We start from the raw sequence: 26,534 nt of genomic DNA, 5'->3' as shown, positions 1-26,534 counted from the left end.
GTGTCTTCTGCATTGACAGGCAGATTCTTTACCACTGAGCCACCAGGGGAGTCCCCAGATGTGTTTCTTAAACAGATTACATTTGGTCTAATTGTCCTGACTCTTCCAGAAAAACCAGTGCATGAACTGTCTTGGTTTAAGGAAGGGAGCATGTCTTTAACAGACACTGCTTCTCAGATTTCTTGTGTGTCTTAAGGAAAGCTGCTTTCTGAGCAGGAAGAAAATAGCCAGACAATGACCTGGAGACTGTGTTGCTCACCCACCGGCCCCATGCGTTGTGAGCAGCCCTATCATGAGGGCTTTCTGCTGGTGGACTGCACAGTTCCTGGTGGTGAGAACATTCCCTTTCCCATTCTGGGTCAGCCCCTGCAGATCTTCATCCATTTCAGTGGCTGCCCAGTGCCCATAATTTATTACTCTGTTCTGGGACATTTTGGTTGCTCCTACTTTGCTATTATAGATGAGGTTAACGTGAACTCCTCATTCTGGGGTTCCTAATACCCAGGGTCAAGCTTTGTCTTTGAGGAAAAACAGTTCTGGTAGATCTTCCAAATCCAACTCCACGAGGCTTTTGCCTGCCTTCCAGGCCCTTCTCATGTTCCAGAGTTGTCCTGATGTCTTGGTCATTTGTCTGAATACCACTGGCATCTCCTGGAGCGAGGGGCAAGGGACTGGGAATAGTGAACCTTGTCTTCTAATTTAGACTTTGGGATATAAAATCAGTGAAATTGTTTAAGGGAAAGAGAAATTATCAAGGATTCTGAAAGATGGGCGTCTCTGCCTGTCTCTTCTAAACCTGGAATAAAGATGGTTATTCTTGGGGTGATTGCAGGTCCAGTTTCCAGGCAGTTGGTCCCTGGGTAGTCTGGTCTCTTGAATGAATGATGTGCAAAGCTTTTGGCACTGTAGCTGGCACGCAGTGAGGACTGGATGAGTGACAGATGCCAGCTTAAAATCGTCCATTTCTGGTGGGAGGCGTCCTCCCTCATTCAGCTGTTTTTGTTCGTTCCTCAGAGAATCACATTTTGGAAGACGTGAACAAATGTGTCATTGCTCTCCAAGAGAAAGATGTGGATGGGCTGGACCGCACAGCTGGTGCAATTCGAGGCCGGGCTGCCCGGGTCATTCATGTCGTCACCTCAGAGATGGACAACTATGAACCAGGAGTCTACACAGAGAAGGTGCTGGAAGCAACCAAGCTGCTCTCCAACACAGGTGCGGGACCCCTCCCTCACCTGTGCTCCTCACACACAGATGGCCCTGTGGTTAGGAAGTAGGACACTGGGGCTCAGTTTGGTTTTCGGACAAGAGTTCTGGAAGGTACATCGGATTTATGAGTCATTGGTCAGCCACAGTAAGACCACACAAACACGTTTCCCTTACTTGTGTCCCACAGGTAGTAATAGGAGTCGTTCTGAACTCTGAACTTCTGAGTTATATCTCTAGTTAGTGAACACACTAAATTAAGGAGAGTCCCATTCTAGTAAGGCCTCTAGTTAATCCCAATTCAAATTCTCAGCCATCTAAATCCTATGTTCCAGAATCTGGCCAGAGACAAAGAAGATGATTCAAGTCTTTGTAAAATATGGCATTTAATTTATTTGAACCATAAATACCTCTCACATAGGTAGAAGCAGAGGCTCTTCATCATACACTCTGCCTCTCTGCATCTGACTGAGGGATTTAGGAGGGCTGGTGGTGATGTTATCATCTCTCTTCTCCGCAGTCATGCCACGTTTTACTGAGCAAGTGGAAGCGGCTGTGGAAGCCCTCAGCTCAGACCCTGCCCAGCCCATGGATGAAAACGAGTTTATCGATGCCTCCCGCCTGGTGTACGATGGCATCCGGGACATCAGGAAAGCGGTGTTGATGATAAGGGTGAGTAACTGCATTTCAGATGTTTTAACAGCTTCCTTCTTATCATTTGCTAAACTTGAGCAATGCATCATTCTGGAACTCAACAGATGTGTTGGCAATATATTAAAACCATGAATCTAAGGGCTGTTAGGAAGAGATATGTTTAATTACGTTGTTTAAAATGACTTTTAGTTGCAAGTTAGAGCCCAAACTTGGGCTGAGAAAAGGGGACCTAGTATGAATTGAGGCTTCCTCTTGAGTTAAAGGGCAGTGACAGAAAATAAAGGCTCCTCAGTGAATTTCAGAGAAGGGAATATTTCCTTTATTCAGGTTGAAACTGTTCTTTACATGGAGCACTCCTCACCTCAGAGGGGTGGCAGGCAGGCAGGGTACTAGAGCCCCAGGGTGTTGAGGGGAAGGATGAGGGGCTGTGCAGCCCTTGGTGATGCTCCTGATCTCTAGGGCCAAGTGTCGAGCCTTCTCACCGTGGCTGAAGGGAAGTGCCACCTGCTCTGGGCCCCATTTGACCCGTCCTCTCGGAGCCAGCGGCAGTTCTCACCATCTGAGGCAGTGTCTGGGGTCCCCTGGGCATGAACAGTAGGGTTTTGAGAAACCACCACCTCCTCTGTGATCATCCCGTGTCTTAGGCTGGGACTCACATAGCAGCTGATGCCTCACACGCTGTTTTAAACATGAATGTGTTGCTCTGGAAGCGGAGAGCAGGACCTGTGCCAAGCTCTCCCGGGGTCACCCCCAGGCTCGGGCCAGCCCTGCCGTAGCCACAGAGCCAGCATTTGGAAGGCAGGCCTGCTGAGTAGACGGCTGCTGGCCTCTGCTGACAGTCTAGTCTTGTCAGGGAGCTTCTGTTACACCTTCATGGTTTGCTAGTCCGACCGCCCAAGGCGGACAGGGTTCTGTCCCCCTTTTTACCCCCTCAGCTGGAAACAGAAGCCATTTCTAAGGTAGTTGCATCAGGCTGGATACATTCTGTATGCAACGTAGCAACACTTGGGCATTACTGCACTTCTCTCAGGGGTAAGGAGCAACAAGAATGGCTCAAGGACTGTATGGCTGGCTGCTGGCTGTTCCTGCAGGCCCGGGTCACGTGCATATACTGGGGGTTGGGAGGGGATCGGGGGAGCCTGTTGCTTTGTTCACCCCTGCTGCTGTGCTGGAGAGCAGCCCATGCTCAGGGAGGCCTGGCCCCCAGAGGTGCGAAGGGGTCCCTGGGTCAAGCGCACCAGTGGTGGCAAAACGCAGCCCTGTTTTTCCAAAGTTCTTTGCATGTGGACAGAGAATAGAAGAAACATTAATAATGATGAGTTGCTGAGTGTCTGAGGTTAATGCCTTTAGGGTTTTAAATGAGCTGGCACTGCACACACCCCAGGATACCTGCACATCTAGGGCCTGTTCTGTGGAAGCAGGATTCCTCCTCACATCTGAGACTCTCAGCAGGTTCCTGCATCTCTCTAAGATGCAGATGATGGTGTTGATAGCTTGATGGGATGAACTGGAGATAACGTGCTCAGGTCAGGGCCTGGCCTGTAGTAGTGTTTCTTGTGTGCTTACTGCTGTGTGGGATCGTAAGTACGAGAGGCCCTGGCAGGTGTGGTGAGATGGAACCTGGGTGTGGTCACCTGGGAGGGCTCAGGGAGCAAGGACGGGTAGGTCTGCAGCAGCCTTGGTTTAGTTCCTCCTTTTTGTCTTAATTCAGGAACCATCCTTCCAACCCAGGGCCTCTTGGTTTCTTGATGCCTTGTACTTAGCCTCTTTTGCCTACTTTTGCCTGGTCCTTGTCATAACCAGCATCCCCATCATCCCTTCGGTCAGCTGCTCCCTTTGGTTCTGTGACTCCCAGCGATGCTTTGAGTCCATCAGGATCTTCAGCCGCTTGGTCCTCCCCACTTGCAACCCTCCCTCAGCCTCTCGGGTCCTTGCCTCACTCCTATTCCAGCTTCTGTTTCATCAGTACAATCTCTTTTGCACCCTTTTACTCCCCTTATTTGCCTTTCAAAATACAGCCCTAGTGAAATTCTGTCTTCTGCTGAACATGGTGCATAAAAGTAGTCATCTGACTGGGGTCACTGGACCCAGGATGTCAGGGGACTGCTGGTGCTACACAGTCTGGGAACACTTCCTACCTTCCTGCTTGCCTCCCCTTTCCCCATCCTACCTGTGCCCCATCCTACCTGTCTGGCCCTGGTAACCATTTCACTGAGGATCCTAAAAAAGTGAAAGTGAAGTCACTCAGTCACGTCCGACTCTGCAACCCTATGGGCTGTAGCCCGCCAGGCTCCTTCGCCATCCATGGGATTTTCCAGGCAAGAATACTGGAGTGGGTTGCAATTTTCTTCTCCAGGGGATCTGCCCGACCCAGGGATCAAACCCGGGTCTCCCACATTTCAGGCAGACGCTTCACCCTCTGAGCCACCAGGGATCCATCGTTCCCGAGGATTCTGAGGTGGTTTGAACATCTGCTCCTGGCTGAGCCTGTTCCCTGCACTGGGTCTCGTTCCTGTTCCTCCAGCACTTTTCCCCCAGCAGACAAACATGCCTTAATTTCTCCCATCGGAAGAAAACTCACTGGTCCCTCCTCCTCCATCTTCACAGCCCGGGACCACGGGTACACCCTGTAGCGTAGTTTCTCACCTGTCTCTTTTCTGACTGTGTTCATTCGCTTGGAGCATAAAGATGAGAGGAAACCAGTGAGAGGCTGACTCCCATGGTCCACTCCTCTAGCCACCCTGCTTGCTGCCCCTCGCTTGTCTGCCTCAAGCTTGTCATCCCCAAAGTGAGCTCCGCATCTCTCCACTCAGTTCTCTCATCAGTTGATGACACGTCTGTCTTCACTCGCTTAGGCCCAAACTTTAGATTCACCTTTGATTCCACTTTTTGCCTTATACGCTGAATCTGATTTATCTGCAGATCCTGTTGCCCTACCTTCGTAATAAATAGGGATTCTGAACATGGTTTCTGCCCTGGTCTAGGGCACCAGCACCTCTCACCTGGACTCAGGCAGCTGCTTCCCAGTCTCGCTGTTCACATCCTTGGGTGCCTGCAGTCTTGTATCTGTGAGATTGGGGATATTTGTCTCTGTCATTCTGTACCTTAAGGGCTCAGAACTGCTTGCTTGGCACACAGAGATTCAACAAGTGAATGAACAGGTAGAAGATAATTTGGTTTCCCTGGTAAGAACAGTTCTTGGGTGTGTGATGGGCTATGGAGGAAGGTGGGCAAGTAGAGATGCTGTTAAGAGGCACACCTCATTACAAGGCTCAAGTGTCTGCGACTCCAGAATCACAATGGCCAACAAGCAGCTGGACTCCAGGTATTGCACTGACGTGTAACTCACTGGTGCCTCAAGTGACCCCTCACTGTCCTCACCTCCACATGGAGGGCAGGCCCCGCCTTCACACGTGTACAAACCCAGCATACTCTGGGTAGTCCGGTTGCTTCCTCACAGGAATCCCTCAGGCTGGGGTTGGATTAGGTCCTGGTGCAGATGAGGGACTTGCCTCACTGTCCTCTTGTCACAGGCCGGCTGGCTGGGCCAAGAGCCAACCCCAGCTGTTCTGCCTGCTGCCCTGTTGCTGATAATTTCCAGAAGATTACATTATGTTTTAAGTCAGCAGCTAATCATGAGAGGCTGGAGGGTGTACAAAATAAGAATTTTTATTTCATAATTAAAGCAAAAAAATTATCAGTTCCTTTGGTATTTACTCAGACTTTATCTGCCATATTCTCTCTTCCTTTAATAAAAGTACATAAAAATACACTGCCTGTTTTTACTCCTCAGATCAACCTTTGCTAACCTAAGAGAAATCCCAGTATTAATTCAGTTAATTTTCTTTTTTCCATTAAAAAATGGCAAAGTTATAAGAATCTGTTTAATGTATGAAACTGCTATTTTTACTACAGTACGTTTTCCACCCAGAACAACTCTCACATTTGTCTTAAGATGCAGGTGTTGGAGAAGTATATGAAGTGAAAACCTTTTGTCAAGCAGAGTCTTGACTCTTCAGTAGAAACTGAAACCCTGTAGGTCCTTTGGGAATGCTGGTATGGTGCCTTTGCTCGCTGTTTGTTGAACGGACTGCTTGGCACATGCATCAGTGAAGCACGGTTCAAATATTGAGCAGTTTTAACTTTATTTCTCATGGCTGTTTGGAATACTACAGAAAATTCTGGATGTCTTTACATCAGACCCTGGGGCTGTGGGCCCAGGGGCTCGGGGCTGCTGGTGGCCCAGGGTTGTGTTTGACTTGTCATTTCTGTCTTGGTGGCAGACCCCTGAGGAGCTGGATGACTCTGACTTTGAGACGGAAGACTTCGATGTCAGAAGCAGGACAAGTGTCCAGACAGAAGACGACCAGCTAATAGCTGGCCAGAGTGCCCGGGTAAGGACCAGGTTTAACTTGTCCTGCAGACCTCCCTGTCTCTCCCTGTTCTTAGCTTTTTCTTTTCCAGAAAAACTCTCTTATTATTGAGAACCCCATTTTCCCTCTCGTTCTCTCTGGCAGTGGAACCTTACCCTAAGTGTGGCACCTGCCAGTCCATTGTAGGTCCATCCAGAATGTCTCCTCAGCTAGAGCAGGGCAGGGACATGGGCCCCTCAGCTGCACCGAGGCTTTGGCTTGTGAAGAGCCCCGAGTCAGGAAAGCGCTATGCTCCAGTCAATGCAATGTTTGTTAATAGGACAGTGAAACTCAAAAAAGATTGCTGTCTTTGCCTATCTCAATGATACCATGGGCATGAACTATTTAATTATTCATGGGGAAAAAAAAAAACAGTGGTACATTCAAGAAAATCAGAGCCATTGCATTCATTCGAATCGTTAAATCTTCAATCAATTGCATTTATGTTTTTGGGAGGATGCCAAGAAATATTACTAAGGAGTCTTTTTTCACCCCTTAGAAGTCGTTTTGAACAGCGGGTTCACCTCTGCTTTAAGCCCCACTGGGTCCTAGCACTTGGGGAGCTGAGTGTACAGGAGCCCTAGGCCCGAGTCTGGGGCTTGAGGAGGGCAGCGGGCCTCCAGGTGCCGCAGGTTCAGGTGTGAGTGCCATCTTGAGTGCCTGAGAAGTGTGCTCTGCAGCAGGTTCTCTTCTGCTTTCTTTAAAACTTGCATTTTAAGACTACTTCTGGGTCATCTTGGAAAACTGGCAATGTATATACTGCCGCCAGGGAAAGGCCTGCATGCATTAGCCCCTCCCTCATCCCCATGACAGGAGGCAGAGGATGACTTTTTTTTTTTTTTTAAGGTTAAAGGAAGTTTATTTTTCTTCAAAATAATTTTATTGGAGTATAGTTGATTTACAATGTTATGTTTACTTCAGGTGTACAGTAAAGTGATTCAGTTATACACATATGCGTTCTTTTTTAGATTCTTTCATAGGTTATCACAGAATATTGAGTAGCATTCACTGTGCTATACAGCAGGCCCTTGGTTTTATGTATAAAATACTGTGCGTTCATGCCAAGCTCCTGATTCAGCCACACCCCCATCACTTTTCCCCTTTGGTAATCAACCCTAAGTTTTCAAAATCTGTAAGTCTGTTTCTGTTTTGTAAATAAGTTCATTTGTATCTTTTTTTAAAAAATCAGATTCCACCTATGTCTAATACAATGTGATTTATTTTTCTGACTCAAGAGGATGAAACTTTTAAAGAATTAAGCAGGTTTTGTCCCTGTGCAGGTGTGATCATGAAGCTTGTGCATTAGCCTTCAACCCCTCATACCCTGTTATTCTTGAAAGTGGGTCGGGAAGCTATAAACTTCACAAAATGAGAATAAATGGCTTTTCAGGCAAAATGAAGCCTATTAAAGCATCATCCTACCTATGTCATAGACTGCTTGGTGGAAATATTCTTGGTGAATGCACTGTGAGAACTTCATATTCTCTTTATGTAAGAGCTTTCTGTGCTTCTGATTTCAGGCGATCATGGCTCAGCTTCCCCAGGAGCAGAAAGCAAAGATTGCGGAACAGGTGGCCAGTTTTCAGGAAGAAAAGAGCAAGCTGGATGCTGAGGTGTCCAAGTGGGACGACAGTGGCAACGACATCATCGTGCTGGCCAAGCAGATGTGCATGATCATGATGGAGATGACGGACTTCACCCGGTGAGCAGCCCCCCACAGGCCACCTCACGCGGGCCGGATGTGCTGCTCCGGGCATACTTTGCGGTGAGCCTCCACCTACGAGGGCTTTAGTTACAGTCATCCTTGTTCCCTTTTTTCAGAGGTAAAGGACCACTCAAAAACACATCCGATGTGATCAGTGCCGCCAAGAAAATTGCTGAGGCAGGCTCCAGGATGGATAAACTCGGCCGCACCATCGCAGACCATGTAAGTAACAGACCTGCCCCACGGGCCTTTAAGGTCATGCTGGGCTTAGGCAGCCCAGGGGTGTTTACAGGGTTTTTTCATGAGCCACAGCACTTTCCCAGTCTCAAACAGTGTTCTTAACTCACCAACCTGCTTGATTAACATCAGCATAGAGTTTTAAGGATTTCTGAGTTCCTGTTTCTTTGACAAGTTTTGTAAGATAGGCCCAGTTTGCATTATAGCACATCTCTGGAGCAGGTGTGTATGTCCTAAAATCTTGCCTTGATTGACAGCTAAAACCAGCCTTTACTCTTAGCTCTTCGGATCTCTTTAGGATAGCTCTGGGTAGGAGCTAATTCTGCAAGCCCCAATAATATACTGAAACTAAGTGTGTAAGAGCCTTTTGTGGGTGTATTTCATGTAAGAATCAGGAGCTCTTTTGTCTGGTGCTTTGGAAGCATGACGTGCCCAAGTGGGGACAGACGTCTATGTTCCCAGCCACCCAGCCTTCATCCCTTTTCTCTACTGATGTGTTGAAAAAAAAAATGTGTAAACCTCCAGGAAAGTTTACAAGTTATTTTCGGCTATAGTCACAAAGCCTTCCCACTGCTTTCCCTCAAGTGTCCACATGCTCAGCCTGCATCAGGGCTGAGGAGAGTGACAGTGCCAAAGCCAAAGACTGGGAAGCCCTCCTTGACGCCCCTCTTTCACGTATAACCTGGCACTCAGCCCCAGTGCGTCTGCTGGCCACACGACTGTGAGCGCCGTCTGGCCTCTTCCTCTAGCAGGCCCCACTCAGCCCATCGTGCACAGCCTGTGCCCACAAGACTGTGGCCTTTCCTCACTGACTCCCTGCTCCGCCCTCCACACAGCTCCTAACACAGTCTTCTTACACAACCATCTTAAAATGCAAATGAGGTCTGGCTCTGCCATGCTTCAGGAGCTGCTGAGAACAGAAAACCCCAGCCTCACAGAAGGGAGGTGTTTGCATCAACACCTGAGAGGTGCTCTGCGTGCTTTGGCTGATTCACTTGTTCTCCATCTTTGCCTAAAATGACTCTCCTTTAATCAGGTGTTTACAGTGTGCTCACAACTGAGCAGATCTGGTCCCTCTGAGCAGACAGCCCTTTGCTCTAGCTCATGGCACTGTCACTTTTCTCCAGAGGCAGGGACCCCAGCAGAGTCGCTGAGGGTGGTGACAGCCCGGGTACTTGGATAACCCTCTCTCACCCTCGCTGCAGCACCGTGTGGAAGTTGGGGCACTGACTGGGCCTGTCGGAATAGCCCTAGGAGTGGGTGTGTTTGGGCTCAGAGTGCTTGGTGCCAAGTCTGCTCTCTCGCCAGTGCCCAGACTCAGCCTGCAAACAGGACCTGCTGGCCTACCTTCAGCGCATCGCCCTCTACTGCCACCAGCTCAACATCTGCAGCAAAGTCAAGGCCGAGGTGCAGAACCTCGGTGGGGAGCTGGTCGTCTCCGGGGTGAGTCTTGCCTGTCAGCGGGGAGGATGTGCTGGGGGAGGGCCCCAAGTTCCCTCTCGGAGGCTGAGGGCTACACGGTTGGTGACAGCTAGGAGCCCTTACTGTGCTGGCCTCTTCCCTTGTTGCTTCTGTGGGAAAGAGTATTTTTTATCCTCCTTTCTTTCCTCTAGAGAGAAAGTGAGCCTGTTCAGAAATTGCAGAGACGTACAGCCTTTCTCAAACCCCCCTCCACCCTCAAGGAGCCCCAGTATGCTCTCTCCCCTTGCTGTTTCCCAGGTCACATCACACAGTTCTGGACCTGTCACCCTAGGGGAACAAGGACACCTCCCTCCGTGGAAGCCCTGTGGCATCTGCTAAACCCCACACGATTTCCTTTCAAAGAACTTTGAATGTTGGACATACGAAGACCATTTGCTTACCTGCTCCAACATCAAATGCCCCTGTCTCTGGGGACAGTTATCCATCTTCTTTAAATGTGAGGGGAGCCCCCTGGGTCATTACTGAAAGCATGGGGCTCTCTGTCAAGGTGGCTGACTTAAGCCTCCCACACCATGCCTATGGCTGTTCACAGTGCTTGTTCGGCAGATCGTCCCCCGCCTTGTTTGAGTGAAAACTGTTGAGGGGTAGGGCAGGTAAGGTAATGGTACCTTATATTACTCCTCCCTTCAGAAGATCTGAAATACAGGCATTTTCAGGATGTTTGGATGAGAGCACCTAGCTGTTGGGAGAGCTGATCAGGAACAAGGGCTGCTTCCGGCCCGGGGGAAGTGGGGACTCCCTGTCGGGGACTGACAGGCCGGCTGGACCTCCCACCCCAGACCCTGGCCCGTGCTCCTCACCTCCTGTCTGTGCCTCGCAGGTGGACAGCGCCATGTCCCTGATCCAAGCCGCAAAGAACCTGATGAATGCGGTGGTGCAGACAGTGAAGGCGTCGTACGTGGCCTCCACCAAATACCAGAAGTCCCAGGGGATGGCATCCCTCAACCTCCCTGCTGTGTCGTGGAAGATGAAGGCACCTGAGAAAAAGCCCTTGGTGAAGAGAGAGAAGCAGGATGAGACACAGACCAAGATTAAAAGAGCGTCTCAGAAGAAGCACGTGAACCCCGTGCAGGCCCTCAGTGAGTTCAAAGCTATGGACAGCATCTAAGGCTGCCCAGACCCTCCTAAAGATCCCTCACCGTTCTTCACTCACGTATATTTGCTAAATAGAACACTGATGCTAGATCCCATAGGGAAATAGATTCTTGAGACCTGGCCAACCTAGTGAATTTTGCAAGGACGTACTTGTGTTTAAGTCATAGAATTCAGGGGCATATATCTAGCTATATTTTTTATACTCCTAAATAATTAAAAGTAAAAATTCCATAACCAAAGAGACTCCTACATGAACGTGTTAGTGACACTGTTGACCAAGTTGAGAGGCCTGTCCTCCTAGTGGTGGCAGCAGTAGGTTTGGGAGAGGCGATCTGCCTGCACCTTGGTTCAGGGAGGGTCTTCCCCCGGTTCTGGCCACTTGGCTGGTAGTAAAATGACCAAAGACGACCCGGAGCAAGCATCCCGGGCGTCTTAGGAGGCCTTGGAGAAAGGAACATTCCCAAACAGGTCTTTAAAGGTACAGACCACACAAAACTAATTAAAACAATGTATCATGAAGAAAACAGATTAGTCTCTTTATAACATGAAAGGATTGTAATGCATGGTTACAATTACTAATGTACTCTGCTGTGGGACATCAATAAAGTTGCTTTTTTTCAGGCTAGAATGTTGTGATGCCATAATCAGAACATGCTCTTTTAACTTCCTTCAGCTTCAAATGCAAATTCATCGTTGGGTTCACTTCTAATAACTGCAGTGCTTCCTGCCTTGGGCTTAGGAGAGAAGCCTGACAAAATAGTGTTTGCTTAGGCAATAATTTAGACTACCTTATTTGTGATTACTATAGCGATTACTATAACTACAAGGTATAATTTTATTTAAATTTTATGAATTGGAATGTTTTTTACACTAACTTTTCCCAATAAAGTCCACTATGAAACCAAGTCTAAGGCGCCAGAGTCCTTTTCTTTGCCTTCCCATAGAGTGGAGTTTTACATCAGACATCTCCTGGATTTGCCCCCAGCATCTGCCATGCTCTGGCCTCCCGATGGCCCTCTTTCCTGGATTGTACTGCCCAGGGAGGGAGCAGACTGGGCTCAGGGCTGTGCCTCCCGGTAGCTAGAGGGCCACACCCACCATGGGAATTCACACGTCTGCACTTCAGGGTGCAGCTCAGAACCTCAGAGGCATCCTTGACATCTCCCTGGATGTCACCCCTCCCCTCCTGAATCATTTCCCTGGTTTGTAACTGTACCATGATGATGGCTGCCTTACAGACCTCCTAAACCTGCTCTCCTTTCCCAGCCTATGTCCCCATTCCCTAAAGTGTGTTGTCCTATCTCCCCTTCCTCACTTCCCGCCATTCCAGTCAGCTCTGCATGCCCATCTTCCTCTCTGCACCGTCAGTGGCCAAGGTGCACAGGCCCTCCCCACCCACAGCCCCTCCCTTGGCCTCCGAAGCACCTCACTCCAGTTTCCTGTTCCTCATGGGGTGCCCCTCCTCCTTTTCCTAGCTGGTCCAAGTTGTGCTGTCTGTCCCAGGGCTCAGTCCTCAGCCTCCTCTCTCTGGTTCTGCTTACTCCTGATCTTAGCCAGATTTCTGGCTTTAAATACCATCCAAATGCCAACTTTACCTAGAACTAGACTTCTATAACTGGCGGTCTCCTAAACTCTCCACTTGGATGTCTTTATGCATATTTCACACAGATTCTTCCCTTTGAAATGTATGCTGGGGCCAACTACTACTCACCAGTTCTGTGTGCGGTCACCTGGTCTAAGATCTCATCACTGCATTAGCTTCTCTTAGCATGTAACAAACTGCCCGAAAACTCAGCAGCCAAGACAACAAGCATCACTCACAGCTTCTGAAGATCAGGAATCCAGGAGCAGCCGAGTGGAAGGTTCTGATGCTTGGGTCTCTTGTGAGGCTGTGTCTCTGGAGGCTTGTGAGCAGAGGACCCACTTCCAGGCTCCTTCACAGGGCAGGGGTGGGAGGCTGCGGTCTGTGCCAGGTGGGCCTTCTTTCCCGCAGAGCAGCTCACGCCCCCACCAGAGTGAGCAAGCCGAGAGGATGGCAACCAGATGGAAGCTACGGCATCTGATCCCCAAAGCGATATGCTACGGCATCTGATCCCCAAAGCAATATGCGATGCCTTCAGTGTTATGTTGGTGACACAAACCACCCTTGGTCCACGGTGGGAGGGGACAACACAGGGGCACAGGCCGGGAGGTGGCTCCCATGGGTGTCTGCATGTGGACCACTGCAGTAGCCTCCTTCCCCGCACCGCCCCCCCAACCCCCACCAGGCGTCCCCAATCACCCTGTTTCCACGGCTCACAGTAACCCCTCAGAGACAAGCCAGAGCATGTCATTCTCCTAGCTCAACCTTCAGTGGCTTCCATGCCCTAGAAGCCGGAGTCCTAATTGACGAGTGTGGCCGCTTGTGTCTCTGGTCTTTCCTCTCCCCGTTCTTTGCACCTGCCCTTTCCCACTTCTGGTTCTGCTCTTCCCAGAGACCACCCCCCATTCCTTCTCAAGATCTCCTTCAGAAAGACCTCCCCTGATATTTTGCCTCCCTGCTTCACAGGGATAGGAGTCCACTCTCCAAGGCCCAGGACACAGTGAACAGGTACCCTGGGGACCACTCGTGAGGCTGGGCGCACAGACCTGACCTGCCTTCACTTGGCCCCTCCTCCTGGCTGACTCAGAATCCACGCTGACACTCGGGACACTCGTGGCTTTTGTTGCCATGACCTACAGCCCCGCACCCAAGCGCCAGCTAGACCGTCCAGTCCACCTGTCTGCTCAGCCCATCCACTTCTCTCAGAGGCTGAGCCCACCCTGGTCTGGACGGCCTCCTCCCTCAGCCCCCAGCATCCATTACCCACTCTCCACCAAGTGGTAAAAGAAACTTCCAAAAATATTTCTCAAGAGTCAGTCCTCTGCACACAGCCCTCAGGGACCCCATGCCTGCCCTGGGAGTATCTAGACTGACCGTGCTCTCTGCACCCACATTGTCTGCTGGAGGCGATTCCTAGGATGCCCACACGCTTCCCCCATGAGCCCATCACGTGCATGTCCCAGGCATCACCCTCGCCATCCCAACATTAATAGCACACACATTACCAAAAGATGAAAGTTCTACTGAGCTTCGCCTCCTCAAGCAATAGCTATGAAATGTTTGATGTGCTACAGTTTTTCTAATACACATTAAAATTAACTTTAGTAAAGTGTTCATTGCTATAGCACCTAAAATCTCCCCTTGTGCCATGACGGGCAAGAGTCGCCCATGACCACCCCCTTCTCACCAGGCCTTGGCCCTGTTGCCCCCAGCACATGGCGTCACAGTGCCAGCTCACACAGGGCTGTCTGGCATTCTTTGGGGAAAAGGCAGTGGTCTTGGTGACTCCATAACCTCTCAAAGGCCCTGGCACGTGCTTGAAAAATAGTTGAACTGTTCGAATGATTCACTGCTTATTTAAACCAGTCAATCAGAAGATACTGGGAGGCAGAAAGCAGGTCACGGAGGCGGCACCAGAGGTCTTGCCCAGCGATCCTGAGTGCTCCACCCTCCTCACAGACCATGGGCTGAGCTCGGGGGAGACCAGCCTCACCGTGTCAGTGAGGGGGCTGTTCCTGCCCCTTGGCCACCGCTAAGGGCTGTCTCCCCTCACATCCCGAGGCTTCTTGCTTCTCAGCCAGGGCAGCCGTGACCCTCAGTGTCACCTCCCTGGGTGACACCTCAGGCCAGCTTCTCCTCTCGGTGCCTCAGCCTGGCATTCTGGGCCCAGCTGCCCTGCAACCCTGCTCTGGCCATTACCTCACACAGGCTGGGCAGAGCCCCACTGCTCTCCCCACTGCCCTGCTAACCATAGGGCAGTGCCTCCCACGACCGCTAGGCCCCTCACCTCTGCAGCCTTAATGCTCACAGCGTCCAGTCTCCACCCAGGCAAGGACTGCCCCCCCACTGAAGAAAGAGCAGGAGCTGCCACATGTTGGGCACACCCAGGGCCCGTGTAGGCCTTCACCCACATCCCCGTTGTTCATTTGCCGCCCGTGACGTGTCGCTATTACTGCCCCTCAAACCACAGGAGTGGGGACCAACTCCCTCACCCAAGTCACACAGCTCACGAGTTGCCCAGCCCCTCCTCCCAGCCACTCAGTCAGTCCCTCTAACACCCCCAGGTGCCCCAGAGGGCAGGCTCTTCTCCCCAGAGACGCCCTCAGACTCCCACTGCACCTGCCCGTTCCTGCACGGGTCCTCAGGACTGCGTGTCAGTGTGCGGGGATTCTCCAGGCTCCTGGGTGAGGCCACCCCATGCCTGATCACTGGATCCAAGTCCAAAGCATTCTAGCCCTCAATTCTCACACCCTCATTTCCTGCCTGACCAAGTCTGCCTTCCCTCAGTGGTTCTCATCAGCACACAAAAACACGTCATAGACCTCAGAGTTTAAAACAAGGAGACAAAAACCTTTTCTGGGTCCACGTCTCCCTCCCCTGAGCCAGAGCTCCTCAGGGGAACGTTGGGACCATCTCCAGTGCCCACCGTCACTCTCCCTGCTCGGTCCAGCCCTCCTCCTCTCCTCCTCTCCGTGCTGGCGGCCACGCCCCCTCCTTGCACACTTGCTCCAGATGTCCACCATCGCACCCTCACTCGCCTTGCTTGAGTCCCCTTAACATGCTCCCCACACCTTGGTCTCTAACACTCAGCTGGTCCAGGCCACTGACCTTGCTTCTCTTCTGCTTGATGAATCATGTGCAGCAACCAGGTTTTCAGGGTGGGATGGGGAGAGGTTGCATATATCTCCATATATTTTGTTACACGTTTTACTCCTATGAAGGAATTACAGTACACAACTCACAATTAACGAAATATGCAATATTCTTTCCTCGATTCCACACAGCTTAAATTTCAGAGGCCTTCTTTGATTTTTGCTCAAATCTTGCATCCATAGCCAACCTATGGTTGAAACTGACAAATGAGTCTAGTTCTGACATGAATGTTGGTTGATATTTTTGTTTACCTTAAGGAGTAAGGAAGTGAAAAAACAAAAATAAGTGTGGGAATTTCACTTGTCAGTGAATGATGACTTTGCTGAATCAGATAATATCTGTCAAATACTGTAAGACAATTTCCTCATTTTTCGTGTGCTAAATATAGATGAGAAACAAAGCTTAATTGGCATTAATGTCTTCTTCATCACCCTCTTCAAGTCTAGACAATCAACAAAACAATAAATTAAGCCTTGATTTGTAACATTTCCCGACTTCCCCGGTGTAAATACTCCCACCACATCAGATTTCCAGCCGCCCACGAGGTGTGCTGCTGGTGGAGCTAGGAAAAGAAGTTCGAGTGCACGGTTAGTGTGCCCACCATCAGATGCGGTAGACGTTAAGTAATCTCAGAAGCACAGATAACAGCGAAATGCTAGGAAAGGAAACGTTTGAGTATTTGAAAGTGTTAGTTGCTCAGCTGTGTCCAACTCTTTGTGATCCCATGGATTGTAGTCCACCAGGCTCCTCTGTTCAAGGGATTATTCCGGCAAGAATACTGGACTGGGTTACCATTTCCTCCTCCAGGGGATCTTCCCAACCCAGGGACTGAACCCAGGTCTCCTGCATTGCAGGCAGATTCTTTCCCATCTGAGCCACCAGGGAAGTATTTATTACAATTTTTTAGCTGTAATTTACACAGAGTAAAATTCACTTTCTGGGGTGTTTCTGAATTTTGACACATGTAGTGGTTGTGTAACCACAACTGAGACACAGAACATTTCCAACATGCTCCCCAAGATTCCACTGTGTCACCCCACTGTTGTTGAAATGTCCCCTAAGTCCTGAACAAACGCTTTCCCTGTAGTTCTGCCTTTTCCAGAATGTCCCATAAATAAAGCAACAGTATACAGCCTTCTGAGCCTGGCTTCTTTTGAGTCAGCAGCATGCATCTGAGACGCACGCGTGTGCTGCGGGCATAGCTGTCTGTCCTTCCACGCAGAGCAGAGCACAACGTGGATTATTACCATGTTCAAGTACAAATTTTTGTATAAACAAAGATTTTTATCTTGGGTAAATACCTAGGAATAAGAATGGGATGCTGTCTCACTGGCATTTTTGTCATCTGTCTGTCATTTCTATATCCACTTTGGTGATGTCTTTGCAAATCTTTATTTTTGAAAATTGGGTTGACTGTTTTCTTGCTTTGGAAATTCTTCATATATTCTGGATGCAAAATCCTTTGTCAAGTATTTTTTTTTTGACATTGATTCTGGATACAAATCCTTTTTGCCAAGTATATATTTTCTCCCTGTTTTTGGCTTGTCTTTAATTTCATAGAACAAGTTTCTAATTTTGATATAGTTCAATCTATCAGTTTTTAACTTTATGAATTGTGCTTCTGGTGGTATAGCTAAAAACTAAAGTCACAAATATTTTCTTCTAAAAGTTTTACAATTTTTCATTTAGGTCTATATTTGGTTTTGAGTTAAATTTTGGGTAAGACAACAGTTATAGGTCAAGGTTCCTTTTCTAAAACATGGCTGTCCAGTTGCTGCTGCAGCTTCAACTTTACTGAAGTCCTGAGGTGAGGCTTCATCCTTGACTCTTCTCTTCCCTCACACACCACATGCAGTCAGCCAGCAAGTCCTCTCACAGCGACCTTTAAAGCACACGTGGAGTCTGACCACTTCACCTCACCTTCTCCATCATCACCCTGGTTCACACCACATCAGCTCTCACCTGGATTCTACACCAGACCCTGCGCCGGCTACCTGCTCCCGCCCTTGCTCCCGTGTCACCTGTTCTCACCACAGCAACGGGCATGGTCCTGTTAAAATGTCAGCCACGTCAGGTCTGTTCTCCGCTCACGAGTCTCGAATGGCCCCCATCACAAAGAAGCAGACCCAGTCCTCACCAGAGCTGCCAGGGTCCGCCCTCCTCATGGTGCTTACTATCCCCCCTTCCACCGAATCTTGCTTTTCTTCCAACCCCGGCCATGTTCCTGCCTCTGCTATTTCCTTATATACCAAGCACTTCCCCAGATCCCACAGGGCTCACCGCCTCACTTCCTTCTCTTCACACTGTACCTCCTCAGAGAGGCCTTCCCTGACACTCCTCATCCCCCATTCTGGGCTTTGTTTTTCTTTACAGTTTTCAGTATTCACTGCCAGACATCATGTTACACAGCCCAGGTTGTGCTCCTTGGCTATAAGTCCCAGAGGCTCTTCCTAGACCTGCAGACAACAGTCACCGATGAACTGGATGGTGGAACCAGAATCCACCCGAGACTAAGGACCAAGAAGGCAGAGGTCCCGGACGACCCAGATGAGGCCACTGAGAAGGCAGCCTGCAGGGCAAGCTTCACGCCTGCTGATGCCTTGTGTTGTGTATGTGAAGCAGACGGCAGATGCAGTGCCATCACCCGGCTGTGGCCTCAGTCGCCTGGCACTGTCTGCCTCCCCTCACTCACCCCCGAGTCCCAGCACCTTTCTAGACCTGGCCTGCTCGGCCATCTCTCCTGGCCCTCCCACCACTGCCTGTCAGATTAAAATGATCTTCTAAGACAAACATTCAAACATTTCAAAGCGCTTCCACCCAGCAAACTCCAGCTCTGCCCCTCACTGCCTCTCTGACCTCAGGCAGCTCATTCAGCCTCCCTAGCCGTGATTTCCTCATCTGTGAAATGTACAGGCTACTGACAGGTTTAGAGGCTGCGAGCCAGCAGGCATCCAACTCGGAGGACTCTGCTCTGTGCCCCATGACGCCTAAGCCAGCAGGTATCCAACTCGGTGGACTGATCCCCGTGACGCCTGGGCCCCGAGGCATCCTACTCCAACTCCACAGACCCTGGCCCCCTCCTGCCCCTCTGGAGAACGCTCTGCTGCAGCAGCCCTCCCAGGCTCTCCGTGGGCAGGAGAAGGGCTGAGGCCACTGACCTGCCCCGGGTTCCTCTGGGCCTCGGTTTGCCCTCAGCTCAGTGAAACTGAGATTTCTACACGCAAGGCCAGGGTGGGGAGAGTTCTACACAGAGGCTGGGAGGGGCGGCCTAAGCAGCAGGAGTGAGCCTCTGGTGCATTGGGAAAAGCTGAAAAACAAACGCACCAGAATCCAAATCAGGAAAGCCCAGAGCAGGGGTTGCTGTGGCAACCTGCAGCAGGCTCCCAGACTGGCGCTAAGCCTCTCCGGGGTGGGGGCTGCGGCTTGTCAGGCTCAGCTGCCCCTGCCTCCAAGGCTGCCTCCGGCTCAGCGCAGAGCACATGGACACAGAAGAGAGGCAAGGGCACGGAGAGGCCCCTTTGCTCCATCAGGTGGGCCCAGCCTGGGCTCCCACTACCAGCTGTGGAGAGATTATTCCTCTTCCAGAGTGCCACCTCCACCCAAAGGCCAACAGAGTGCACCAAGCGCCCCTAGTCCCACCACCCAGGACCCAGCCTCACCCATTAGCTGCCTGGGCTGACACAGCACCCCTGTGTGTGGAGATGCCCTCAAGCTTCTGCCACCAGCCTTGAAACTAACATGCAGGCACGGGACAGAGGGGGCAGAGTGCCCTCCACAGCTGGGTGAGGAGGGGCGAGCGCGAGTGCTGGACACTGGTGCGGTGCTTTCTGTGTGTCTTGCGTTTAATGGCATTCCCCTTTGACAGAGGAGAAAACAGTCTCAGGGAAGCTAAGTGTCACCCCAAAGTCACAGAACCACTGGTGGGAGAGAGCTGGGTCCAGCTGGGCCTGGATCCTTCCCACAGGGCCCGTTACCAGGCGACCACCCAGCACGTCACCAGGGAACCTCAGCAGCCTGTCACCCAGTGACCACCAAAGCGCTGTGCCCAGACCACACAGACACAAGCAGACATTGGCCGTCATACCTCCATTTAATGGCCAAGCCAGCACTGCCCAGATGATGCCCAGGTCCCAGTGGGGAAGCCCCCCTCCTGCCTGGTACCCCCTGAGAAGCCCACCCAAGCTGGTGCCCCTCAGTCTCCCAAGTAGCGTCCCGGTTTCAGGGGCAGCCTCATCTCAGCTCCGTCAGCAAGCTGTTGATGGAGTCCAGGAGCTCCCGGAAGTAACCCTCGTCCTCACCCTCCTGGAGCTCCAGGGCAGCCAGTGCCTGGTACTCAGCCTGCAGGGTGCCCAGTGTCCCGCGGAGCTGCGTGTCCTGATGGAAGTGGTCCCGGCAGGTGGCCAGGAGGGCGCCCAGCGTCTGCAGTACCTTCTCGCGGGCGTCGTGCTCTGGCAGTGCCAGGAGGTGGGCGGTGATCTCGCACCAGCCCTGCTCCTGCAGGCTGGGCAGGAGGCGCACCTGGCGATACTGCTGCAGCTTCTCGGGGGACATGTCCCGCATCAGCTCGGCATCCTCCTCCGCAAACATCTGCCGTCCGCATGGCCAGGGCGGGGGTGGGGGCACACGGGACAGAGAACAGACAGAGAGCTATCAGCTCCGCCCTTCAGACTTGAAGGCACTTGGCTGACCCGTGAGTCTGTCCCCTCTCTGTCCACACCCTTGGGCCTCAAAGGCCCTTTGGAGGCAAGGTCAGCTGGATTCACAGCTCTACACATGCTCTCCAGCCTGTCCACATGTCCACCCATCTGTCCGTCCATCCACTCATCCAAAAAAAAAAACCTTGCAGTGTGCCAGGTGCTGGAGAAACCAAGACGGAGACAGGATCCCTGCCCTCAAGCAGTTCGGGATCTGGCGGAGCAAGTCCTCAATGTCACGATGCATTTCGTGTAGCAGGGTGGGGTGGAGGCAGACAGTCTGGGCTCAAACCCTGCTCCACCACTGACAGCTGAATGACCAAACGGCCTTGGGCCGGCACTGAGCCTCCCTAGGACTCAATGTCACCACCCCTCATGCGGACAAGATGCCGCAGCCCCTTCAGGACGGTTGGGAGGACTCAATGGGACAGTGAACACACAGCCAGTGCCTGGCACACGAAGCCCACCAACGAAGTGAGCTTTACCATCATCAAACAGCAGCTGTGCCAGCGGCAGCATCACCACCACCACCACAGACCCACTCCCTCAGAGGAGTCGGGCATGGCAGGGAGAGGAAGCCGGTGTTTCCCTGAGTCTTGAGAGGCTTGTGGAGTTGTCCGAGGGGACGAGGGTGGAGGGTTCACACACGTGGGAGGCCTGTGACAAGAGGCCTGGGCCCGTCTCATGTTTGCAGCCAGGTAGGCTGTTAACGGTGGATGGGCACGAGGGCCAGGCTAGGCACAGAACACACAGAGCCCTGGGCATCCCTGGCCTCTACGCCGAGGGAAGTCTGGGCAGGAAGTTACACACATGGCCTGTGTCGGTGATGCGCAGAAACCCAGCTCCAATAGAATGTGGTGGGAACCAATCCTGGCAGGCATTCAGAGGCAGGAAGGGAACACCTTAGGCCTGACAGATTACCACCTCCCTTCATTACATAGAGTACTAACCACTGCACGGTCACAGCACGCCAACCAGGAGTCTACCAGTCACTTCACCCGTCAGAGGAAGGTATGCGGAGATGGAGGAGCAGCAGTGGGCGCACTAAATGCACCCTCAGGAAGAAAGAAGGACTCGCTGCCCTAACTCCGGGGGAGAATGGGGCGTGCGCGACAGGGCAGGCAAGAAGAAAGCCCAGAAAAAGCTCAGGGCCCACAGCAGACCACCTGATGGCTCTGGGGCTCCTCAGAGCTGGCAGGGGAAGCAGGAAAGCAGAGAGAGTCAGTTTTCTGACACAGAAAAGGCTAAGAGGGACGTGGCTGTCATTTCCTAACCTACTCCCATCCCGCCAGCTCCACCCATGAAACACGCCTCAGTCCTGCCAGCTCTCTGCCCCGGGGCTCTGCTCCGCGCTGTGCCTCTCCGTCTCCTGCCTCCCGGGCCCAGCCTGCCCCCTCCAGGCCCCACCCCAAACCCTCCACACTGGGCATTTCTGACGATAAAGATGGACTCCCCTCCCTGGGACGTGCAGGCACTGCAGGCCCTGCCCCCCGGGCGCTCGGACGCCTCCTCACTGGTGCCTTCACTCTGGCAAGTGTCACACTAACCCTCCCCTAGGGCCTGTGCAGGGGCAGCTCGCACTTCCAGGCACCCTCTCACCCAGCACCAACTCCACAGTCAACCTGACTCAACCCTCAAATCTCACTCAGCAACTCGCCTGACTGCCCCAAAGAGTCAGGGCCCTGATCGTAAGCCTCCAGGGCCCACACGCTCTAAGAGGGTCTCTGGTAAATGTCTGCCTGGAAGCACCAGGAGGGCAGGGACTACGGGCCAGGCACAGCACCGGGCAGGCAGACACCCAGGCAACACTTGTGGAAGGGCCCTTCAGCTCCATGGAGGCATGAGAAGACATGGGTTCATGACCATAGGTAGGCGTCCCAGCTCTGCAGGAGCCTGGATATCAGGACACAGTTTCTTAGTAGAGGGTCTGCCCAGAGCCAAGGGACAGAAGAAGAAATGTCTGGGGTTTGGCAGACGATCAAAGGGGCAAGGACCAAGGAGTCTGACAATCTGAGAGGTGGGTCCACACTTTCCTGGGAATTCTGAAATCCAGCCACTACCTCTGCACACCAAGGATGCCCTCAAGGAGCCTGGCACCCCTCCACCCTGTCACACCTCTTCCTTTGGGAGCCCTGTACCCATCCCCCATGTATGCTCTCTGAGAAACCACAGAACAAGACACCCTGACGGCCTTAAGCGCAGAGCACGCCTGCCATCTGTTCTATCGCTCCGGCTGAAACCCCTCCACCATCTTCCTCCTGCAGACAGACGGCTAACTTCATGCTGTTTGCAGAGAGACGCCAGGCCCTCCCTGATCCTCATGGCACCCAAAGCCTCCAGTCCGGCTCCTGGGCCAGCTGACTCAGAGAGCCTTGGTCAGACTGCCAGCGGCAGCTCCCCGGGGATGACGCAGTCACAGTGCCCTGTGCCAGGGCTGGGGGCAGCAAAGACACCCAAGACACCAGGGGAAAGTGACAGCGTTCTCCCGGGAAATGCCAACCAATGCACACATCCTTCCCCAGGCTTGCTGCCCTGTTCCCAGGACGTCAGCTGTGCCCAGGCCTTATTAACTGGATGTGAGCACCACATGGCTGCCTGCTGTTCTGAGAAATCAGGTTTCTGCAGCTTAGAGGGGTGAAGGAAGAGAGAGGAGGAGGGGAGAGAGAGGAAGAGGGACAGCCTGAGAGACGAGAGAGGACAAGAGAGGCAGAGAGAGCAAGTGCACACAAACAAAAGCCAATAGGTGGAGAGAAAAGCAGCAAGGGACAACCCTGATCCAGCCTGAGGCCTGGGGGAAGGGTGCAGAGAGCCGGGAGGCGCAGCAAGGAAGGGGTGGGCCCTCTGTCTCCAGCATGGTCCCCGCGGCTGCCCAGTCCTGCTCCACTGAGCCGAGTGGACTGTGGGGAGAGTGTGGCCCCTGAGAGGCAACAGAGAAAACCCTGCCAGAGCTCTCTGCAGCAGCTAAACTAAGAAATCAGGCCTGCCTGGTTTTACCCTCTCCTTAATTAAGACACTTTCCAAGCTCACAAAGACCAAAGTGGGCTGGGCACCAAGTCTCCGTGCAGGCAGCAAGCCCCTGGGGCCCTCGATGGCAGCTAGTCTGAGTCTGGCCCAGAGCCAAAGCTCCCAAACCAGAGGAGGCACCTTCAGGTTTCCAGAATCTTCAGGTTCAGCGTTATTCTAGCCCGGCTCCTTGGTCTCCTGGCTGCTGTGGTGGCTCCAGACACAAGCTGCTCCACCCCACCTGCTCCTGGTCGCCCCCACCCTACGCTTCACCACACAGGAACTTTTCGTTCCATGGAGGGCTGATCTTGGCTGTTCAGGCCTTCGGTCATACTGACCCCGATGCCTGCACTCTTGGCCCTGACCACTGCCAGCATCCCCTCCTCCCTCCCACTCCGTGCAGCTCTCAGGCATGAGCTCAGCAGTCACCTCCCACAGAACATCCACCCTGACATCTCAGAAGTCCTGGGCTCCATCACATCCCTGCCCAGCTCCAGGATGGCACACGTGCTCAGGTCACTCCGCTATGAGGATGGAGGGATGGATGGAAAATCCTGGGGGAGGGAGAGGTCAAATGACCAGAAGCACACACAAAGCAGAGGGCGGGGTGGCCAGACCCCAGGCACTCACCTTCTCGGTGACCAGGTCATAGAGCAGGGTGACCACACGCACGGCCAGCACCTCCATGCCCTTCTCTTGGACCAGACTCCTCAGCACCTGCAGCCCCCCCAGCTTCAGGAACTGCTGCTGGGCGTAGGGGAAGTGTCGTAACAACGAGCACAGGGCGAACAGGGCCTGGGGAGAAAAAGATCCTGATGGGTGAGGGGCCATAGCGACCAGGCCCTGCGGCGGGCACCCGGAGGGGCCCCAAGAGTCCCAGCCCAGCCCCCTTCTCTCTGGCTCCACCCACCACCCTCGGCATTAGCTGCACCCCAGGACCCAAGGCTGAGAGAGGAGAGACATCAGACACCTTCAACATCACCCAGTGGACAAATGGAGGCCCAGGGCAGGAGCTGGGGTGCTGAAGCTGGGAGCTGAACCCAGGCCTCAGACACCTCACAGGCTGCCTGGCTGCTTCAGAGAGAGACCCTTCCCACCACGCCACCCAGGGATGACCACTCAGGCCCCCAAGGGTTACGAGTGCAGTCTGGAGAAGGACCCTCCTCGCCTTCTAGGTTTCACAGGTGTGCTGAGGTCTGAACAAGAAAAAAGGGCAGAAACACACCTTCTTCTTTGTAGAGAGAGGCTGCTCCGTGGCCAGAATGACCAGCAGTTTCTGCAGGGCTCCCCCCTCAATGGCCTCCACCTGGACCTTTGGGTTGCTGTGGGGAAGAACAAGAAACCATGATTTTGCACCTACTCACCAACCTGGGGGCATGCCCAGCCCGGTAAGGGGGCTGCTGCCACAGCAGCCATCCCTGGTGAAGAACAAAGGGGGCTTCCCCCTCTGGACAGGCTAGGACCTAGCTGGGCAAACAAAACAAAATGACGTGGGTCCACCTGGGTACAGTGGCCCACGGCACAGGCGACAGGGCCCAGGGCCCCAGGCCAGCGTCCACTCCTCATCAGCCAACAGGCTGGCATGATCTGGGGATAGAAATCTCATTTTAAGATCCCACTACGCTAAATGTGCTCCTTCAGGGTCCCTCCAATGGAAAGCCTTCCTCCACACTCCTCGAGGCAGCCATACCTGCTCCCCTGCTGCCTCCAGGAATCCATGAGCATCACGCTCTGGGGAAACTAACGGGGTGTGGAGCTGCAAGGCCTCTTCCGCCCCCTCTCCTCCCGGGTGGCGCACACAGACAGAGCGTGGGGAGGAAGGCAGGCAAAAAGAAAGGATCCAGGGAGCCTCTGGTCCTGGGGAAATCCTGACACAGGACCAACCCAGCTGCGTCCTGCCTCGCTCTCCACTCTGTGCCTGTCCCTGCATCCCAGCACAGGGTCTGCCATGGCGCAAGCCCCGGGCAACAGGGAGGGAGTGAGCTGACACGTGGACAACCGTAACTGCATCAACCAGCAAAGGGGCAGCAATGAAACACTCAAAACCCAGGGCTGCCCCTGGAACTCCAGTCCCGGTTCTGGGCTGGAGAAAAGAGTAATGATGAGCTTCAAACAAACATTTCAGGCAAAGCCCTCCCGGATGGGCAGTGTGCCAGACAGGGACATGCTGGGAACCATTTGCTTTCTAAGACTAAACTGGTGATGAATTATGGATTGAGAGCCAAGTGCAGGGACCTGTGTAGTCAGGCCCTCGAGGAAGACTGAGATGCCCTTACCAGCAGCTTATAAGGTCTTGGGAAAGGTGGCAGGCAAGTGAAAGCCTGAGACCAGCAGCAAGGAGATGGGGTAGGGGCTGGGCCCGAGGTGAGACGCAAGCACACAGAGGGCCCCGACTCTCTTCCGGGCTCTGGCCACCAAAAAGTACCCTGGAGACCCAAAAAGCACCTGTTTCTCCAAAACCCCACCTCAGCAGGGGGCCCTCACAGCATGGGGAGAATGAGGCAGGATGCTCAAGATACAGACAAATCACAGAGACGACTCCTGGTCCAAAACCCAGAGAAAGGGGAGGCAGACAAGAAGAGAGAGCAGGCGGCTCGGAGGAGAGGCCCTGGCCGAACAGTACAGTCACAGGGCCCAGTGAGCGCCTGACGGCCCACCCTCTACTCCTACCAGGCGGCAGCCTCAAAGCTCAGTGCAGCCCAAGCACACAGGGCTGGTCTTCCTGCTGTAAAATGGGAGGAGCCTGCACCCCTCCGCATCTCCTCTGCAGAAAGGACACGAGGGTGGGTGCCGGCCTCTCCCACTGCAACTTCACTCATGTCTGAAGAGCCATCTGCAGAAGAGGGCTGGGGTCGCTGGGGAGGAAGGCTGACAGCGCCTCTCCAGACAGGCAGGTGGGCGCTGATGCTGGGAGTCTGGCACTGAGCCTCTCCCCTAGCCCCTGCTCCCGCAACTTGAGACAGGCAGCTGCTTCATCAAAGGGTGAACTAATTAGGGCTGTCTCTGCCATCGTGTGTCTGAGGAACGCTCACCCGCAACAGGCAGGGTCTAGGAAAAGAAGTCAACCACGCTGAGAAAATTCATACAAACGTCAGATGCAGTCTCCCAAGGAAGAGATGGCTAGGAGGCCCAACATCGCATCAGCTTCAGGGAACAGCACAGAGGAGCCCCGTCCCCAGTGGGCCCCCAGAGCGGCACAGACAAGCTCCTTCAAGGATGGCATGTGAAGCCTCGTTCTCGTCTACAGATCTGCTGAGAACAAGACCCAGAGAGGTAACACAGCTCAGGAGCAGAGGGGCCCCCAGGGAGGC

General features: G+C 52.9%; 2 protein-coding genes and 1 pseudogene across 5 annotated transcripts in view; 2 read left to right on the top strand and 1 right to left on the bottom strand.

The window, feature by feature from the left end:
* The window catches only part of CTNNA1 (catenin alpha 1), a 173,423-nt gene extending 161,727 nt beyond the window's left edge, over positions 1 to 11,696 (top strand). The window contains exons 12-18 of the mRNA XM_018050322.1: positions 1,015 to 1,215; positions 1,727 to 1,878; positions 6,144 to 6,254; positions 7,793 to 7,974; positions 8,094 to 8,199; positions 9,523 to 9,657; positions 10,517 to 11,696. Of these exons, the coding sequence (XP_017905811.1) occupies positions 1,015 to 1,215; positions 1,727 to 1,878; positions 6,144 to 6,254; positions 7,793 to 7,974; positions 8,094 to 8,199; positions 9,523 to 9,657; positions 10,517 to 10,804 (1,175 nt within the window). The 3' untranslated portion in view covers positions 10,805 to 11,696. The remainder of the gene's footprint in view (positions 1 to 1,014; positions 1,216 to 1,726; positions 1,879 to 6,143; positions 6,255 to 7,792; positions 7,975 to 8,093; positions 8,200 to 9,522; positions 9,658 to 10,516) is intronic.
* Positions 19,348 to 26,534, bottom strand: part of SIL1 (SIL1 nucleotide exchange factor) — a 261,032-nt gene continuing 253,845 nt past the window's right edge. For all 4 annotated transcript variants that reach the window (XM_018050321.1, XM_018050320.1, XM_005683002.3 and 1 more), the window contains exons 8-10: positions 24,449 to 24,545; positions 23,854 to 24,018; positions 19,348 to 20,113 (exon numbers count right to left, since the gene is read on the bottom strand). In XM_018050321.1, coding sequence (XP_017905810.1) covers positions 19,757 to 20,113; positions 23,854 to 24,018; positions 24,449 to 24,545 — 619 coding nt within the window. In that variant the 3' untranslated portion in view covers positions 19,348 to 19,756. The remainder of the gene's footprint in view (positions 20,114 to 23,853; positions 24,019 to 24,448; positions 24,546 to 26,534) is intronic.
* The window catches only part of LOC102185830, a 55,569-nt pseudogene continuing 54,745 nt past the window's right edge, over positions 25,711 to 26,534 (top strand).

This window comes from Capra hircus, chromosome 7, assembly GCF_001704415.2.
Source record: "Capra hircus breed San Clemente chromosome 7, ASM170441v1, whole genome shotgun sequence".
Taxonomy (NCBI): Eukaryota; Metazoa; Chordata; class Mammalia; order Artiodactyla; family Bovidae; genus Capra; species Capra hircus.
This window is presented reverse-complemented; position numbering and strand designations above follow the sequence as displayed.